The 20,205-nt window shown below is 41.1% G+C and overlaps 1 protein-coding gene across 2 annotated transcripts; it reads right to left on the bottom strand.

Moving 5' to 3' along the window:
• Positions 1–416: 416 nt before the first annotated feature.
• hadhb.S (hydroxyacyl-CoA dehydrogenase trifunctional multienzyme complex subunit beta S homeolog) lies at positions 417–20,135 on the bottom strand. 2 transcript variants are annotated; one of them, XM_018264238.2, is made up of 16 exons: positions 19,998–20,135; positions 12,656–12,718; positions 11,299–11,340; positions 10,809–10,908; positions 10,178–10,222; positions 9,179–9,278; positions 8,990–9,077; positions 8,616–8,803; positions 6,986–7,166; positions 6,650–6,771; positions 5,300–5,379; positions 5,158–5,205; positions 4,689–4,776; positions 2,383–2,457; positions 2,016–2,180; positions 417–855 (listed from the first exon to the last, which is right to left on the bottom strand). In XM_018264238.2, the coding sequence occupies exons 2-16, from the start codon at positions 12,708–12,710 to the stop codon at positions 820–822; spliced, it is 1,413 nt and encodes a 470-aa protein (XP_018119727.1). In that variant the 5' UTR covers positions 12,711–12,718; positions 19,998–20,135; the 3' UTR covers positions 417–819.
• Positions 20,136–20,205: the final 70 nt, after the last annotated feature.

Raw genomic sequence — 20,205 nt, 5'->3', positions numbered from 1 at the left:
CCTTTAATTTGCAGGAAAGGGATGGAGCATGTCGGGGCAGGGCTTGGGGGATTGTGGAGTTTTTTTTATAGAATTGGGGAGTAAAAGTGGATCGAGGTGTAATCACGTCTCCAAAGGGCATTATTGTTTAGAACCCCATTTTACTTTTTGGCAAGAAGTAGAGGATGCAGGTGACCAGCAGGTTAATAGTTTGGGTTGTACTGAGCAGTATGAAGGGCTGTGATTAGTGATGGTGGACACGTATGATCCTATTCTACCTTCAAGTATTCTGGCTTGAAAATCCTTCTGTGGGTGGCAGAACTTTTCCTGCTGAACATGCACAAGCGGTCGGCAACCCTCTGCGTAGCAGCAAATAGGGAGAAAACATTTTGCCCTTAATTACCATGAACCAATTTGACGAATGAGACAGTGGCAAGTACTGAAGATCTTATTTATTAAGGCAGATGGGTCTGGTAGCAAAAGCTCGTTGGTAAAGTGGCTGGCAACTGATTCTACCATTAATATGGCTGCACAAGTGCTTTACTGTTTATTAAACAATAATAAGCTTTCAATAGTTTCATCCACATCAGTTTGCTGCCCAAACAGAACACAAGCCCAGGAAGAGGCTGGAGAATCCAGCACTACACACAACTCATTCCAATCTGGAACGTGCCAAATGCACTGAAAAGCCAATTACTCATTCCAATCACAGACATGGCAACTAGGAAATATTTACAGTGCTGCAGCATTCTCAGCGATGAGGAGGAAACCTTCTGAGTTTATTAGTGCAGGGTATTGGCATAGCCTCAGCCATAACTAGTCCAATGGGGTTCTTTCACATTACTGGGGGTACAGTTCAACAATCATCCCATGTCCCTGTAAGACAGAAAAAACATTTAATTTGATTTCAGTTACACATTTATTACAAGAATATGAAGATGAATTATAAAATGACTCAGTTTCTTTGCTGCATACCGTATATACTCGAGTATAAGTCGAGTTTTTCAGCCCCCAAAATATGCTGAAAAACTCTACCTCGGCTTATACTTGGGTCAAGCGCAAAAACGGTCGCCAGCGTCCAAGAATAGTCTCCAAGAATATTCGCCGGCATCCAAGAATGGTCGCCGGCATCCAAAAACGAGACGCTGGCACCTCCAATGGGTGCAGAAACCCTCAGTTTTTTGATTGAAACTTACCAGCAGCTGCTGCATTTCTCACCCTAGGCTTATACTTGAGTCAATAAGCTTTCCCAGTTTTTGGAGGTAAAATTAGGTACCTCGGCTTATACTAGAGTATATACGGTAATGCCATTTTGTGGAAATCCTTTTGGCATGGCTGTATTTACTGGTATAGGTATGGGATCCGGTTATCTGGAAACCCATTATCCAGAAAGCTCTGAATTACGGAAAGGCTGTCTCTCATAGACTGCTTTTTTTCCAAGTTTTTAAAAATGATTTCCATTTTCTGTGTAATAATAAAACAGTAGCTTGTACTTGATCCCAACTAAGATATAATTAATCCTTATTGGAAGCAAAACCAGACTGACCAGGTTTTGGTTCCAATAAGGATTAATTATATCTTAGTTGGTATCAAGTACAAGCGACTGTTTTATTATTACAGAGAAAAAGGAAATCATTTTTAAAAATTTGGATAAAACGGAGTCTATTGGAGACAACCATTCCGTAATTCGGAGCTTTCTGGATATCGGGTTTCCGGATAAGTGATCCTATACCCGTATTGAGTTTATTTCATGTTTACATGAATTGCTATTAGACCCAAGGTATGACGATCCATATTATGGAAAGATCCATTATCCCGAAAGCCCCAGGTCCCGAGCATTCTGGATAAGAGGTCCCATACCTGTATATAAAATCTAAAGGCACTTCCTATATGAATCTGTGCACTTATACATTTACTTTGGGCTGCAACCAATCATTAAACTGTTGTGCAATTTACTGTTACTGGTATCTAAGCACATGATTTGTTGTGTTTGAGACCCAGCCCACTGGCACATTAAAGGGTAAATTCAGTTCTACCTGTCCCCCTGCTGCACATGCTGCTACAAGTCCGTATTGTCCTCCCTCCTTCTTTAGCCTGTGGGCAGCAGCCATGACCAGCCGGCAACCTGTGGCTCCAAATGGGTGTCCAAGAGACAGTGAACCTCCCCACATATTAAACTTGTCCAAAGCAGGGGCTCCAACCTGTAAGAAATGTCCCAAGAGATTATCGGTAAAAAGAAATTATAAAAACATTTCTGCTCAAATGATCTACCTGCATTTTGAACCTCAGCTTACTTTGTTCAGACTCATCTGACCGTAATATTATCCTGGGCTGTCCGTGTCAATTTCACATTAGGAAATCTCAGATAATATTCAGAGACCCAAGAAATACAGAGCTACTTACCTTTGCCTTCCGACCCATGTAATTCTGGGCAAACCAGTCAGAATCCATGGCCTTTAGATTGGACAGGATCTGGCCCTGAGGAACAGAAGGACGGGTTACAAATAGCATCATAATATCTAACTAAATAAGTAATTAAATCATAGGAAAACATTCAAGGATTTCCCCCAAACCTCAAGCAGATGCAAAGGATACAGTACAAACTAAACAGGCTGTACAGTCAGTCGTTTTCTTTTTAAATCAATGTTCTGCGCCGGAGGAACCTACTGCACTATTGATCCGACTTAACTGTACCGCTCCACTTGTAGATTCTTTGGTGGCCACTAGAAAATAAAACAGAGCAAAATAGCTGTTAAAACCCAATGAAAACGCCATATCAATATTAGAGGATTGAATTCATATTCTTTATAAAGAATATTAAGGAAATCCACTAATAGAAATATGGCATTTTAATTGGGTTTTAAGAATTGGGTTTTTGCTCTGTTTTATTTTCTAGTGGCCACCAAAGAATCTACAAGCGGAGGTCAACTCTATTATAAATAAAATATTAACTACGGTACGCTATACGAGATACAGTAGAACCCCCATTTTACATCCCCTGATTTTAAGTTTTTCCTCATTTTAGATTTTTGTGGTCTCACCTATATATTCTGCACACTCATTTTCCCTGATTTTACATTTTCCTGGATTTTACACCATTTTTTTTCTGGTCCACTGAAAAACATCAAATGGGGGTTCTATGGTATTAAGAACTATGGTGGAGCCCTGCTGTATGCGTTTTTATTATAACGTGTTCAATTGCATTATAAGCACTAGAGGGCGCTGTGAATTGGAGATATCAGGAAGCTGCCAATCAGTTGATGTATAGTTGATGTATACTTTGTCAGTCTGATAAAGGAGCAGAGAGATCTAAAACGTTGCTGAGCCAGATATGAAATAAAGGCGGTTTTAATATTATCGCTTGGAAGTGCTGAAATCACAATATGCTGTTAAATTAAAGATCTGCTAAGTGGACCCTACTGTGTATCACCAGCCTGAGGGCCGACAAGTTGGTCACTACTGTTTTACCCATGCAGCTGTTAGGTCATGAATTATATATATTTAAAAAAAAAAAAAAATGATTTGTGCTTGTTGTATTATAAGTCTGATCAGGGCTGCTATCAGGGGGTCACAGGGGTACTGTTGTTCTGGGCTCGGGCCTAAAGAGGTACCCGGCTGTGCTGCACTTTTCAAAATAGCGGGGCCTCCCTTGAATTTGCCTGCATCTGCCGAAGTCCCGAACAGCAGTTGTTCCAAAGCCGCAAAAAGACCCGAAGTTAAAGTCCTGAAGCCTCGACTTCAATTCTACTGAACACCACTGTGTGTTTTTTTTATTTTATTAAACCCCTGGCCACCAATGTATTATTTTAATAATCTAAAGGGCACGCCACCAATGTTTTTAAAAAACTTATAAGGGGGCCCTCACCATCAATGGCTTTTTAGAACTTGAGTGTGTGTGTGGGGGGGGGGTTACTGTTTTTTTTTTAGTGCTGATGTCTGTGTGGTCTTTTAAACGAGAACTAAACCCTAAAAATTAATTTGGGTAAAAATGTCCTGTTTTATATAGTGAACTTATTGCACGGGGCTAAAGTTTGAGCTTGTCAATAGCAGCAATGATCCAGGACTTCAAACTTGTCACAGGGGGTCACCATCTTGGAAAGTGTCTGTGACACTCACATGCTCAGTGGGCTCTGATTGGCTGTTGAGAAGCTAAGCTTAGGGCTCATCACTAATTATCCAGCAGAAAATGAGCTTCCCTGGCTGTAATATAAGATGATGCTACAGGTTTGCTGATTATTCAATTCTGATGCTAATTGCACTGGTTTCTGTGCTGCCATGTAGTAATTATGTGTATTAATTACTAATCAGCCTTATATTGTGACATTTCTATTCTATGTGTACTGTATATTGTGAGTGGGTCCCTAAGCTCAGTAAGTGACAGCAGCACAGAGCATGTGCAGTGAATCAGCAGAAAAGAAGATGGGGAGCTACTGGGGCATCTTTGGAGACACAGATCTTTACTGCTAAAGGGCTGTGGTTGCCTTGGTCTGGTACAGAAGCACAAAATATAATGTACAACATTTCTACCTACTTCTTTAGTTAAGCTCTAGTTCTCCTTTAACTGTGGTGTGGGGTGGGTGGGATCTGGGGGCCCCCGGAAATTTTGTTGTACGGGGCCCTGTGGTTTCTAACGGAGGCCCTGAGTCTGACAAGGACCAATATAACAAGTTAAATCAGAGAAAATGAGAAGAAGAGCAGACTTAACTTACCGAAAATGCTTCATGGAACTCAAAGACGTCAATGTCAGCAAGAGTGAGTCCTGCCCTTTCCAGTACTTTTGGGGTAGCGTATGCAGGGCTGGAACAGGAAAGGTAGTGAGTGCGACAGGTTTCCAGACAATAAAACGTGCCTAATTTTGCCAACTATAAAGCACAGGATTATTTACTTCAGATATTTTTAATGCTAAACTCTTTTTTCTTCTTTATTGTAGAATGTGCTTAGAAGATCATTTCAACCCCAAGATGATGCAGATATTAACACTTGCTGTACCAGTAAGAGGAGCTGGAGCCTAGCCAAGGCTTAGAATTGCTTTGGTGATATAAACCAATAAACTTCTGATTGAAATCCCAGGTTGTTCCTTTTTCTTTACACACATCGAGCATGCGAGAAGTTCTATTTCCTTTAATCGAATTGTACAAAAATACAGAATGCAGGTCTTTGGAAATCAGTAGTACATACCCGAGCAGAAGCTGATCCTTGGGATCTTGAGATACATAAACGAAGTCCCTTTAAAAGTAAAAAAAACAAAATGCGTTAAATTCCGACTCTAGCATAATGTAACAAACAAGAGAAGTAAGTTATAATCCCAAAATGCTCTTACCGAAGGTAGGCCTTGGGCTTGTAGCCCATCGCTAGGGCTTTCTCCTCAGACATAATCAGCACCGCAGAGGCACCATCAGTCTAACACACAAGAAAGACATTTATTGACTGAACTCCAAATAGCATATCAGTGCTCTATGCGGAGGCTAGAAAATACACTGATACCAGGCCCCAATAATTGCAATTATTAACAGAATGGAGTGTATCCGATCCAGAAACCTCTTGCCTTGTATTTCTCAGTACCTGCTGCTTAATTGGTGAGATAAAGAGTCTGATTATTTACGCACACGTAATGTTTTCTGTACAGATTCCCTTTAAAAAGTAACTTTGAACATAATGTAGAAAGGGATATTCTGAGACAAATTACAATTGGTTTTTATTATTTGTTATTTGTGGTTTTTGACTTATTTAGCTTTTTATCAAGCAGCTCTCCAGTTTGCAGTTTCAGCCATCTGGTTGCTAGGGTCCATATTACCCTAGAAACCATGCACTTGTTTGAATATAACACTGATATGAATAGGAGAGGAACTGAATATAAATAGGAGCAATAAAAAGTAGCGATAACAATACGTGTGTAGCCTTTAGGGATGCACCGAATCCAGGATTCAGTTCGGGAATCGGCCAGGATTCGGCCTTTTTCAGCAGGATTCGAATTCGGCCAAATCCTTCTGCCAGGCCGAACCGAATCCTAATTTGCATATGCGAAACCGCGTGACTTTTTTTGTCACAAAACAAGGAAGTAAAAAATATTTTCCCCTTCCCACCCCTAATTTGCATATGCAAATTAGGATTCCGTTCGGTATTCGGCCGAATCTTTCGAGAAGGATTCGGGGGTTCTGCCGAATACAAAATAGTGGATTCGGTGCATCCCTAGTAGCCTTACAGAATATTTATTTTTTAGATGGGGTCAGTGACTCCCATTTGAAAAGTGGAAAGAGTTAGAAAATGGCAAATGATTAAAAAAAACTATAAAAGTTGTTTAGAATTAGCCATTCTGCAACATACTAAACGTTAACTTAAAGGTAAACCACTGCAAAAACTGTATTGAAACGATTTTCCTAGTTTATTTATAAAATGCAATGAAGTTATGCTAGAGTTTTAATAATCAACAATGCACGTGTGATGCACAGTTTGGGGATTATGTAAAACCTGAATCAGTTCACACATGTATGTATGTATGTATGGATGGATGTTGGAGTGGAAAATACTAACGTACTGGTATAAATAAAATAATACCCATCAATTGAAGCATTTTGCTAGTCTATTTTTAGTTCAATCCTATATATTATGGATTGTATAGATCATTATCTATAATGAGAAACATACTGTATTTCCGAGGGAGAAATCTTACCAGGAATGAAGAGTTGGCAGCAGTAACAGTCCCATGGGGCTTGATAAAAGCAGGTTTCAGCTTCGTCATCTGTTCCATAGAAGATGGACGGATTCCATTATCCTTCTCAACGGTTTCTCTACCTGTTAAAAAAAACAAACAAACCAAAAACTGTAACCTGTGCTGGGAAAGTTTAGAACGGACTGAAGCAAAAGCATTAAAAATGACAAATAGAAATAATAAATTATGACAAACACTGAAACTTTACTTTGATGACTTTAATTTACAAAATAATTTTCAGAGGCACTTTAATTGCCCTTCCTAGGAGCCAGAGGAGGTGAGAGAATGAGGTGCTACCTGGTACTTTATAAGGGATGATGTCAGATAACAGGCCTGCGTCTTGTGCTTTCTTGGCCAGTGTGTGAGAGCGCAGAGCGTATTCATCCTGCTCCACCCGAGATACAGAAAATGCAGCTGCCAGTCTGTCTGCCGAATGTCCCATGCTCTCACTAGTAGAGAACTCAGCCACTGCTGGGAGCTTTGAGACAATAAAAAACAAAACATTATTCTACCTAGAATGTTTTGTGTGCATCTTTTTCACTTAACATTAAAATGTATGTTTTATATCTGTGTATTAAAAACAGGTAACACACCCCATTCAATATAAACAGGGCATGTAATGAAAATTCATTGCGCTTAATATTTTCATTAAAAAGGTCTAGTTATAGGCTCACTAAAAAGATTTGAAAAAATATGGAACCCATGGTGGGAGGCGGGGTTGGGGGGTCAGGGCTCCCTAAAATGAAATGAAACATTTACAACACAAAAATTAAGAAATTATTAACCTCATGTAGATTATGGTGTAATTGATCTTGGCTGTTGGTGGGAGTTTGGGAAGTTAAATTCACTCCTAGATGAATGGATGCTTGAACTATACTCCCCAACCTTTTGAACCCGTGAGCAACATTCAGAACTAAAAGGAGTTGGGGAGCAACACAAGCATAAAAAATGTTCTTGGGGTACCAAATAAGGGCTGTGATTGGCCATAGGGTAGCCCCTATGTCGATTGTCAACCTACATTCAGGTTCTGTTTGGCAGTACATCTGGTTTTTATACAACCAAAACTTGCCTCCAAGCCAGGAATTCAAAAATAAGCTCCTGCTTTGAGGCCACTGGGAGCAACATCAAGGGGGTCGGAGATCAACATGTTACTCATGAGCTACTGGTTGGGGGATCACTGCTCTAGATCAGGGGTCCCCAACCTTTTTTACCCGTGAGCTACATTCAAATGTAAAAAGAGTTGGCGAGCAACGCAAGCATGAAAAAGTCGCTTGGGGTGCCAAATAAGGGCTGTGATTGGCTATTGGTAGCCCCTATGTGGACTGGCAGCCTACAAGAGGCTTTACCTGGCAGTACATCTTGTTTTTATGCAATTAAAACTCACTTCAAAGTCTGAAATTCAAAAATAAGCTCCTGCTCCTGCTTGAGGCCACTGAGAGCAGCATCCAAGGGGTTGGAGAGCAACATGTTGCTCACGAGCTACTGGTTGGGGATCACTGCTCTAGATGATGGGTATAGCAGCTTAATCACTTTGATCAAGCTGCTATACCCATCATCTAGAGCAGTGATCCCCCAACCAGTAGCTCATGAGTAACATGTTGATCTCCAACCCCCTTGATGTTGCTCCCAGTGGCTTCCCAGTGTATCTTGCTTAAATGTCTTGGAATAGAAACTCAACTACCTTTATGGCATGTGTATTGTTTTATGTTTGATGTGTTATAAAGCAATAAAAATTTTACCTTTAAAAAAAATAAAATAATAAAAGGTCTAGTTATGGAGCTAAACAAGATCAAACAGTGACATTGAGACTTTCTCTGTACATTTGATCACATCTTTTTGGTTCTTCAGAGCAATTGTGAGAGGAGGAGATGGCAGTTAATCAAGTTACCCTTCGCAATCGACCCCCTCCTGCCCTGTATATCGTTACCTCTGGTGCTAAATAGTTAGGCCGGATTCTAGATATCACAGACAGCCTCTGGCCCAATGTTTTGGCCTTATTAAGGCTCAGCATGGTCTTCCTCATCTTCCTGCTGTGACGAATAGGGACATCTGACATGAACTCCACCCCACCAGCAACGATCACATCGCACTGACCTGATGCAATCAGACCAACACCTGTGAAAAAAGAATTATAAATAAGTGAATGTGAGATCCTCTACAGAAAAGGCATAAAATAGCTCCAATGAGCAGGGTCTCCTTTAACTCATGTATCAGTCAGAATACAAACACCCTACTTTTACGTGGAGTATTGGCGTTTTATAAATGTGTAAAATGCTTTACAATGCAGAGTTTAAGTTATACCTGTAGTCATTGCCTGATTTGAAGAGATGCAGGCCATGGTGACTGTGTGTGCTGGAGTTTTATCTGAAAAACCAGCTCCCAGAGCAGCCTAGGAAAAAAAATGCATATTTATTGCTTTTCAAATGAATGTAAATAAGACACAAAGTAGAGCAGGAGATCTCATTGATCGAAGGACAGAGCAATTCCTACCTCTCGTGCAACATTACTGGTTTTAACTTCCTGGATTACAGTTCCATACACTATGTAATCAACCACCTCTCGGGGGACGTTGGTTCTTTGCAGCAAACCCCTAATCAGCAAAAAGAAATAAGGACAGTAAGTACTCCCTGCACCCTACTCATAGCCCTTGTGAAAGTGAAACATAAATGTTTAATGTGAATAACAACTAGTTCCACTCCTTGACAGAACTCTTGAGTCTTCTCAGGTTTCAACTGATTATAGTTCCCCTATGTTTCAACTGATTATATGCCCAACTAGCAAAACTGCAGCATAAATGATAAGCTAGGAATGTATACTTCTACAATAAAATTTAGGAATGTATACTTCTACAATAAAATTTAGACACCATAACTAGAGATAAAACAAATTTGTGATGATTTATTTTAAACCCCACTATAGTCCTCTTGCATTTTCTTAGCTTATGGCAGAAGCTAACAACGGACACGTAGGGGCAGATTTATCAAAACGTGAGTTCAGAATTTAATAGATAGAAACTCAGCCACGTTCTGTTCATTCCTCTGGGGTTTTCAGAAGGATATCTATGAATGGGTGAGAATTGGAACGCACCATGTGATAAATATGCTTCCAGAAATCCCTTAAAAATTAAAAGAACGTGGGTGAGTTTTAATTTATTAAAATCTGAACTTACATTTTGATAAATCTGCCCCTTAAATTACTCGCATTTACCACTGGAGGGCAGCAACTCCCCCAACTAGACAGAAAATCCAATCTAATATCCTTCCACCAGTTGGAAAAGTTTCCATTACAAAATAAAACATCCCACTGAACTTTGGCCTTTACTAATAACAGACCACAGCATAATATGCATTAAAAACTCAAAAGGTTCATTGTCCTGTTTGGAGTATTTTTCCTAAATAAAACAAAATAAAAACACAGTTTGCAGTGTGCATTATCACTTGAAAAAATTTACACCAAAAGTATTTATCAGTAGTTAAGTAAAATACTTACTGCAGTGCTGTCCTGGCCAAATCATGAGGCATCAGATCTGCATATCTGCAAAGGGAAAATATATCTATAATTAGCCAACTCTAGCGACTGATTCACATGAATAAAATGCTATCAGATATGTATAAGTAGGCTTTGTGCCACCACCTGCCTAGTAAAGGTTAAATCAGACATATGTCAGACAGGGGAGGGTTTGGTCTGTGGATTTGGTTTGTATCAGCTCTACAAAGCCCCATATTTCATTTTTATCAACCCAAGCGCTGATCATTTTAAAGGATAAGTAAACCTTTAAAATAAGTGACTGTAAAATTGAGAAGAGGACTATTCTAAGAACTTCTGCAATGTACATTCATTATTTATTTTCTTTTAATTGCAAGATATTAAGGGATACATGTACTGTTAATATGAATGAATTTTGTTACAACAGCGCCACCTGCTGGTCATTTTCCCACCAGTCTGACCACCAAGGAGTCAAGGAAGTTGTCAGGAGAAAGAAAGAGACTGATGTTCTTCTGCTTAGAAATAAAATGAGAAACCTCAGATAACTTTTCTCACATCTTTCCTAAGCAGAAGAAAAGTCACTCTTTGATGCTTGAAAGATTTAAATACAAACTTCAAAATAACAAACACTTACGTGGTCCCTGAGAGCAAAAATGGAGTCCGCACACCATCCACAATCACCACATTTTTAACTCCTGGCTTTGCCAAGGTCTTCTTCGTTTTGGCCTGCACAGCTAAAAGAAAGAAAGGGGTTACACTGGAATGAAAAATGAATTGTATATTTCTTTTTAAATTTAATGGTGATACGTAGCAAAGGGAGTTGCAAAATTGTGAACAAATAAGTGCCTCTATATGAGCTGCACCAAGAACAAATTGTATTGAGTGTTGCTTATGCAAATAAATGGTGGCTGTCCTATTTTTCCTGCATAAATTCATAGACATCACCATGGCTGTACTTATAATGACAATCCTGCTGGAACACAGCACCGTCAGATGAATAGGAACTCAGAGCACAGACTCTTTAAGTCCTGTGGAATAATACTTCCAAACAGATAGAGAATTCATATCCAAGAAACCAGATTATCCGACCAGCAACGCTCACGTGTGGCTTCTGTCTATATTACCTGGTGACTGAAGATGGGAAGAGCAGCTGATGGATCTGGAAGCTGGAGAGGAAGTAAAAAATAATATAATATAATTGCATAGTGCACTCAGTTACAGATTTTAACAGATAAGTACTACTATATTTTATAAAAACAAGCTCAGGTGTAGCCATGGGGGCAGCCATTCAAGCACAGGATACACAGTAGATAACAGATAAGTACTACTATAGTTTATATAAACAAGCTGCTGTGTAGCCATGGGGGCAGCCATTCAAGCACAGGATACACAGTAGATAACAGATAAGTACTACTATAGTTTATATAAACAAGCTGCTGTGTAGCCATGGGGGCAGCCATTCAAGCACAGGATACACAGTAGATAACAGATAAGTACTACTATAGTTTATATAAACAAGCTGCTGTGTAGCCATGGGGGCAGCCATTCAAGCACACGATACACAGTAGATAACAGATAAGTACTACTATAGTTTATATAAACAAGCTCAGGTGTAGCCATGGGGGCAGCCATTCAAGCACAGGATACACAGTAGATAACAGATAAGTACTACTATAGTTTATATAAACAAGCTGCTGTGTAGCCATGGGGGCAGCCATTCAAGCACAGGATACACAGTAGATAACAGATAAGTACTACTATAGTTTATATAAACAAGCTGCTGTGTAGCCATGGGGGCAGCCATTCAAGCACAGGATACACAGTAGATAACAGATAAGTACTACTATAGTTTATATAAACAAGCTGCTGTGTAGCCATGGGGGCAGCCATTCAAGCACACGATACACAGTAGATAACAGATAAGTACTACTATAGTTTATATAAACAAGCTGCTGTGTAGCCATGGGGGCAGCCATTCAAGCACAGGATACACAGTAGATAACAGATAAGTACTACTATAGTTTATATAAACAAGCTGCTGTGTAGCCATGGGAGCAGCCATTCAAGCACAGGATACACAGTAGATAACAGATAAGTACTACTATAGTTTATATAAACAAGCTGCTGTGTAGCCATGGGGGCAGCCATTCAAGCACAGGATACACAGTAGATAACAGATAAGTACTACTATAGTTTATATAAACAAGCTGCTGTGTAGCCATGGGGGCAGCCATTCAAGCACAGGATACACAGTAGATAACAGATAAGTACTACTATAGTTTATATAAACAAGCTGCTGTGTAGCCATGGGGGCAGCCATTCAAGCACAGGATACACAGTAGATAACAGATAAGTACTACTATAGTTTATATAAACAAGCTGATGTGTAGCCATGGGGGCAGCCATTCAAGCACAGGATACACAGTAGATAACAGATAAGTACTACTATAGTGTTGCCCTGCCCTGTGTTTTGAGACTTACAGATTTTACATGCCGTGGGAAGGCTTCTGATGGTCTGTCTCAACATGCACGCCATTGTGGAATCTACAAGGAAAGAAACATCCCTGAGTCATATCGTATTCTGTGTAGAACATGTAGTATGTATAAAGGAGGAGAATACAAGAACTGCCTGCAAATCAAAAACTCTATATTATAAATATTCTGGGCTTGCACACTCAGAAATCATTTAAATATTCACACAGTGATATTAGTAAAAACATTCTTTAGATGGAATATATTAACAATGCACACAAACAGTACTCTGCACAATCAGTGTAAATCAAGCATTTAAAGGAGAAGGAAACCCCCTGGGCGCAAAAATCCCTCCCCCCTGGCCTACCTGTCCTCCCGGGCAAATGCCCCTAACTTGTTACTCACCCCTTTGCGCAGGTCCTGTCCACGGAATTTACAGGCGCCATCTTCTCCCGAGCGGTCTTCTTCCGGCTTTGACTGGCGTTTTTTGGAGCATTTAGGAACATTTACCGGTACGGATCTACTGAGCATGCGCCTAAAGTCACAAAGTTTTCCAATTTCACTTTATGACTTTCGGCGCATGCTCAGTAGATCCGTACTGGTAAATGTTCCTAAATGCGCCCAAAAACGCCAGTCAGCAGGAAGAAGACCGCTCGGGAGAAGACGGCGCCTGTAAACTCCATGGACAGGACCTGCGCAGAGGGGTGAGTAACAAGTTAGGTGCATTTGCCCGGGGGGACAGGTAGGCCAGGGGGGAGGGATTTTTTGCGCCCAGGGGGTTTCCTTCTCCTTTAACATTTTGCATTTACATACCACCAAATTGTAATTAGAATGCCAAGCAGACACCCTTTCCAGAGAATGAGAATTACCCTGACGTTTCGGCATAAAAGCCTTTATCAAGGGGAATAAAAGGATTTTATTTCATTTTCTGCTACTGAAAAAAGAGTTTTAGTTTTAATGGTAACAGGGCAGCCAAGAGATACAGTAAGTGCAAGTGAAAGTCGTCAGTTGGATAATGGTAAATGAGCCCAGGATTAATCCCAGTCAGGCTAAATAGTGAGAGATCCAACTATAAATAAAGTCTGTGCAGCACGGGGACCTTACCCACCCACTCCATTAAAACTGTCACTCAAAAAATACTGTTTATTCCCTGATATTGATGGAAGTAACCTTTTACTATTTCTGCTGGTCGTCACTGCCCTAGCAGGGGATACAACTATATTTATTTCATATATTCAGACCGGAGTATTCCTGTAATCTTAGTAACGTGCTCTTTGTACTGAGCGTTGGTTAATAGTAACGACAGTAACTGATAACTGAACTGAATGAGAGCTGCCGACAGTTACAACTGCACAGAAACCAAATATCTAAGAAGAAATAATGTATCCCAGCATAGACTTATTTGTAACTATTTAGACTTCTCCTAACAACATAAAAACATTAGTTTTAGGGCACACCTGGAGATTCGGGGAGATGTAGTCGCCCAGCAACTAATCACCTCTTAATTGGGGCGACTAATCTCCCTGAACTGCTTCAATGAAAAAACGATTGTGCCAATGCAATCGCGCCGCCTTGATTTGTGAAGTCGCCCGAAGTTTACGCGTGAGGAAACTACGTGCAACTTCAGAAATCAAAGCGCCGTGAGTACATTGGCGCAGTCGTTTTTTCATTGAAGCAGACGGAATACACGGTGGAAGCAGATTTGGGAGATTAGTCGCCCCAAAGAAGAGGTGATTAGTCGCCCGGCGACTAAATCTCCGAATCTCCAGGTGTGCCCTTACCCTTAAAGGAGTTGTTCACCTTCCAAATACTTTTTTCAGTTCAGTTGTTTTCAGATTGTTCCCCAGAAATAAAAACTTTTTTCAATTACTTTCCATTATTTATTTTGTTACTGTTTTTCCAAAATATAAGTGTAAAGGTTAACGTTGGTGTTTGAGTCTGAGAGCTCAGTAATTCAGATTCTGAACTGTCACAATTTTACTACATTTAGTTGTTACATTTCTCATCTCTGGAGTATCAGTAACTATTGTATCAAGTCTAACAGCTGCCTGTAATGAAACCCAGAGATTCTGCTCAGCAGGGACAAACATAAGAAATGGATCAACTAAATGTATCAATTTAGAACAGCTTACAGGGTCGGCGACCCCCCCAGAGCTGCTTTAGATGGTGAAAAATGACACGTTACACTTCAATATTAGAAAAATGGTGACAAATAGAAAGCAATTGTTATTTCTGGTGATTATCTGAAAACAACTCATTGTTTGAAAGTGAACTACCTCTTTAATGAAATAGTTGAAATATAGTAAAAGCTGGATAGCTAAATTGGAAGCAATCCATATTAGACATGTAACAAATGGGATCATGTGCTGGCTGATAGAATGGAATGTATGTATGTATGTGTATGCCGTGTATATGAATGGGGTGTATATAAATACTCATGCTTTGTGCTCCCTCCCCCAGCATTAACCTTTCCTCCACTTCCTTCCCTGTAGCTCTGTGACCTCTCACTCACTTACACATGGAGATTAATCACTGAGCCTATTAATGCAGCCAATAAATGGCAATGTCATAGGGCAACTACAAGGGCACAATGCTCCCCCCTCTCCATTCTGTCCTGTGGAACAGTCCTCTGCACAAACACCACGTGTTCCTGTACAATTTAACTCTCATCAACTCCACTGCCCAAATCTCCTTGTTACTGAGCTGCATAAATCAACCCCCTCCTCCCTTCTCCAAAGCACCTTGCTTTTCTCTCGCCAGCCTAATTCCACTGTATCACACTACTTATGTACATAAACACTTACTAGTGCACGTGCTTCCCCTATACATTCCCCTATACATCCCATAATGCTCTGTCCTACAAAGTGTTTGAGCCCTACAGACTAACGACAAACACTAGTGGGACTGAGATGTAACCCTATTATTCCCCTGGCCTATTACAGGAAAGGTGGCCATATATGATAAGATCCACCCGTTTGGCGAGGTCACCAAATGAGCAGATATTTCCCCGATATGCTCACCAACAGCAGAGCGATGAAGGGTTAATGTGATTGTTAGCCCTAGGGCCAAACGACTGGATTATAACGAAGGAAATGAGCGCTGATGGGAAGGGGACTGCACCAACTAGCGGCCAATGCACTCCTCAATCACATAGAAAAATCAAACCTCCCCAATCAATATCTGGATGACTTTTGGCCAGTGATCGATCCAGGGGACCCGTCAGAAGCCCAATAGACGGGCAGATAAGATGCTGAATCAGTCTAAAGGTCCCATGTATGGCCAACTTTAGTGGGTGCTCTATGGGGCTTCACATTTACACTCTCTTCCCCATTCCATTTATTCCCCCATCACACAGACACCGATGTTGATTCCCAAAGTTAATCTTTTAAAATAACAGTCGATACGCTGGAAATAATAAATCATTCATGAAATTAAAGGAGAATTCAACCCTACACATAAAAAAACCCTACCCTACGTTAGAGTCCATTTTTTGGGACCCGAACCCGACCCGTACCCACAATCCAGACCCGCATTCTTACCCGCTTGGACCCGCTTCCCGACCCTTACCACAAGTACCTTATCCGCAACCCACTGACCATCAAGAATCAGGAAATGCTGTCATTGTAAACCGGAAGTGACGTCATCAGAAGTAGACGTGATCAGGAAAAAAAGGAGTAAAACAGGAAGGGCTGTCATTGTTAACCGGAAGTGACATCATCGGAAGTAGGCGTGACCAGAAGAAAGGAGTGAATATTGATATTGAGAAGACCCGCGGCCCGGCCCGCAACCCGCAGAACCGCGGGTATACCCACACCTGGAACTTCAAAACGCAACCCGCAGGTTTTTGCGTGTAACCCGCGGGTACCCGACCCGCTGCAGGACTCTACCCTACGTAGACCCCCCACCCCAGCCTAGCTGGTACCTGGGGCAAATGCCCCTAACTTTTTACTTACACCCTGGTGCAGATTCTGTCCTCGGGAGTTCACGGCTGCCATCTTCTTTTCTTCGTTAAATTTCGGGAGCAGACCGTCGTTTTCGGTGCATGCGCAGTTGGAGTAATATTCCGGTCCCAAACAACCGTGCATGCACCAAAAGTCACGAAAAATTCCGAAAAATTTTCAGACATTTTTCGTGACTTTCGGAAATTTTCATGACTTTCAGGGTATGCGCAGTTGTTGGGGACTGGAAATTTACTCCAACTGTGCATGTGCCAAAAACAACGGTCCGCTTCAGAAATTTAGCGAAGAAAAGAAGATGGCGGCCGTGAACTCCCGAGGACAGAATCATTAAAGGGCGCATAGACCCCAAAACAAAAATGTAACTAAAAAAATCCAATATACAATTTCCAATATACATGTATACAAAGATTTTTGTAAAAACGATTGCCATTGAAAGCAGCATCTGCTTAACACCTGCTTGTTACGTTTAAACAATGTTGCAAAAGTCTTAGTTCCCCAGCAGCAAAGACAGGTCTGTTAATCAGTTCCCTTGCCTTATATTGTATCAACAACCTGAGTACAAGGAATATAAAAGGGACAAACACTTTTTATAATGAAACACTGTTTGTAATGAATGTACAGTGCTTAGAATTCGTTTTTCTTTTATTAGGCAAAAAATTCATTTTTGGGTTGACATTCCAGCCAAGGCAACCACAGCCCTTTAGCAGTAAAGATCTGCGTCTCCAAAGATGCCCCAGTAGCTCCCCATCTTCTTTTCTGCTGATTCACTGATTCACATGCTCTGTGCTGCTGTCACTTACTGAGCTTAGGGAGCCACTCACAATATACAGTACACATAGAATAGAAATGTCACAATATAAGGCTGATTAGTAATTAATACACATAATTACTACATGGAAGCACAGAAACCAGTGTAATTAGCATCAGAATTAAATAATCAGCAAACCTGTAGCATCAGCTTATATTACAGCCAGGGAAGCTCATTTTCTGCTGGATAATTAGTGACGAGCCCTAAGCTTAGCTTCTCAACAGCCAATCAGAGCCCACTGAGCATGTGAGTGTCACAGACACTTTCCAAGATGGTGACCCCCTGTGACAAGTTTGAAGTCCTGGATCATTGCTGCTATTGACAAGCTCAAACTTTAGCCTCGTGCAATAAGTTCACTATAGAAAATAGGACATTTTTTGGTCTATTCATTTTTAGGGTTTTGTTCTCCTTTAAACAGACCAATACACGTTTGGAATAAATATTATTATAAATCATCTGATGTCATTTCTGTCACATGACTCACTAAAACTTGTGTATTAAAATAAATAAAGTACCCCCAGTTGCAAAATATGAGGATACTAGAAGTTACCTCGGAGTTCCATGACCTGTATAACTCGGCCTTCGGCCTCGTACTTTTATATGGTCATGAAACTCCTCGGTAACTTATAATATCCTTATATTTTACAAGAGGGGGCACTTTATTCACTATATAAATACTTCTTTGCATCCCTAAAACGTCCATGTATGACCGGTTCACTGCAGGATTTCATTGCTGATGTTTATTATAAAACCAAAATCCACTAGAACCCATTTGTCAGCATTTGTAACAGACACTGCAGCCGACACACAGACTGAGGGTCAAGTCAAGGGAAACCCTGAGGCTGAGATGACAAGCAGATTTGTGTTGTGTTTTGCTTTGTAACGTCACAAGGCATGAGACTGACACTGCTAATGAAATATATTTAATTCTCCCAGGCCCAGTAAAGCTTTAGTGTTGTTCTAAATGTAGACTTTTAGCTCTGCCCCTCAGTACATGTTGCTCAGCAGCACCAACTACAACACACACAGCTATTAACAGGCCTAGACGGGCAATCTGTGGCTTGTGCCTATAAATGAGAATCTGCTGTAAGAAGTCATAGACAGACACTATATAGTGGGCTCTGTGTATGTGAAATGCCAGGGCCTTGGTCCAGTCCTGCCTAATAATACAAATGTCTGTGGGCATTGATGCTGGAATGGTTACATATTCATATAGTGGGATGTGACAGCATCTAATTCTGAACTACAACTCCCAGCATGCCTTGGGCTGGTTCCTGAAGAGACAGACAACTATATCTCAGAGATGCCCCAATAAGAAGCGCCACTCACTATACAATATCAGTGTCCCTGATGGACTAGTGTTTAATCTGTGCTATATGTTCCTCTATATCAGTGATCCCCAACCAGTAGCTCGTGAGTAACATGTTGCTCTCCAACCCCTTGGATGTTGCTCCCAGTGGCCTCAAAGCAGGTGATTATTTTTGAATTTCTGTGTTGGAGGCAAGTTTTAGTTGTATAAAAACCAGGTGCACTGCCAAACAGAGCCTTAATGTAGGTTGACAATCCACACAGGGGCTACTAAATGGCCAATCACAGTACTTATTTGGCACCCCAAGAACATTTTTCATGCTAGTGTTGCTCCCCAACTCTTTTTACTTTTGAATGTTGCTCACGGGTTCTAAAGGTTGGAGATCCCTGCTCTATATTGTGTCAATGGGGGGCTCATTTATAAACTCTGGGCAAATTTGCACCTGGGCAGTTACCCATAGCAACCAAACCAGTCAGCTGCAGAGTGAACATTGAAAGCAGTCGTCTGATTGTTGCCATGAGTTACTGCCCAGGAGCAAATTTGCCCAGTGTTTAAAAATAAGCCTCACTGACTGTCACAGTCATTGGAAGTCAGTTATAAACACAGGGCAAATCTGCACCTGGGCAGTAACCCATAGCAACCAGACAATTGCATTCACTGTTCAACCTGCCTGACTAAAAACTGATCACCGATTGGTTGCTATGGGTTACTGCCCAGGAGCAAATTTGCCCTGTGTTTATAAATGACTTCCAATGACCGTGACAGTCAGTGAGGCTTATTTATAACCACTGGGCAAATTTACTCCTGGGCAGTAACCCATAGCAACCAATCAGATGATTGCTTTCACTGTTCAACCTCCCTGAATAAAAAGGGATCACTGATTGGTTGCTATGGGTTACTGCCCAGGAGCAAATTTGTCCAGTGGTTATAAATAAGCCTCACTGACTGTCACGGTCATTGGAAGTCATTTATAAACACAGGGCAAATCTGCACCTGGGCAGTAACCCATAGCAACCAATCAGTGATCAGTTTTTACTCAGGCAGGTTGAACAGTGAATGCAATCGTCTGATTGGTTGCTATGGGTTACTGCCCAGGTGCAGATTTGCCCAGTGTTTGTAGAGGAGCCTCAGGGCTGTGTAGAAATGAGTGTAATAGTTGTGTTTATTGGTGGCAGTGTGTGAGTGTGTAGAAGTGAGTGTGTGTCATTATGTGAATTATGCCCAATTATACCCCGTGACCTTGCAGTGTCCGCCGTGTTCCCGCTCCCCACTCACCTCACTTTGCCTCGGTGTTGCAGTTACTCTCGGGAGTCTCCGGCACAACTTCGCACCCTCTCAGGTAGGACCCTGTAATCCCCGCCCTCTCGGGCTGCCCGCCACACGCCTGCGCGCTCACAATCTGCTCTCCCAGCGCGCGCACTACATATTCCGACCGAGCGTACGGGATAAGTTTATGAGCTGCTGATTCCCGAGGTCAGACTTG

The sequence above is a fragment of the Xenopus laevis genome, chromosome 5S (assembly GCF_017654675.1).
Source record: "Xenopus laevis strain J_2021 chromosome 5S, Xenopus_laevis_v10.1, whole genome shotgun sequence".
NCBI lineage: Eukaryota > Metazoa > Chordata > Amphibia > Anura > Pipidae > Xenopus > Xenopus laevis.
The sequence above is the reverse complement of the archived record's forward strand: the minus strand, read 5'-3'. Positions and strand labels throughout refer to the sequence as shown.

Coding starts and splice junctions, on each gene's coding strand:
- hadhb.S (XM_018264238.2), bottom strand. CDS start 12,710: ATGGCGTGCATGTTGAGACAGACCATCAGAAGCCTTCCCACGGCATGT. Junction 10,223..10,808: donor TTTTTGCTCTCAGGGACCAC/GTAAGTGTTTGT, acceptor TTCCCTTTGCAG/ATATGCAGATCTGATGCCTC. Junction 2,458..4,688: donor AGTTCCATGAAGCATTTTCG/GTAAGTTAAGTC, acceptor TCTGTTCCTCAG/GGCCAGATCCTGTCCAATCT.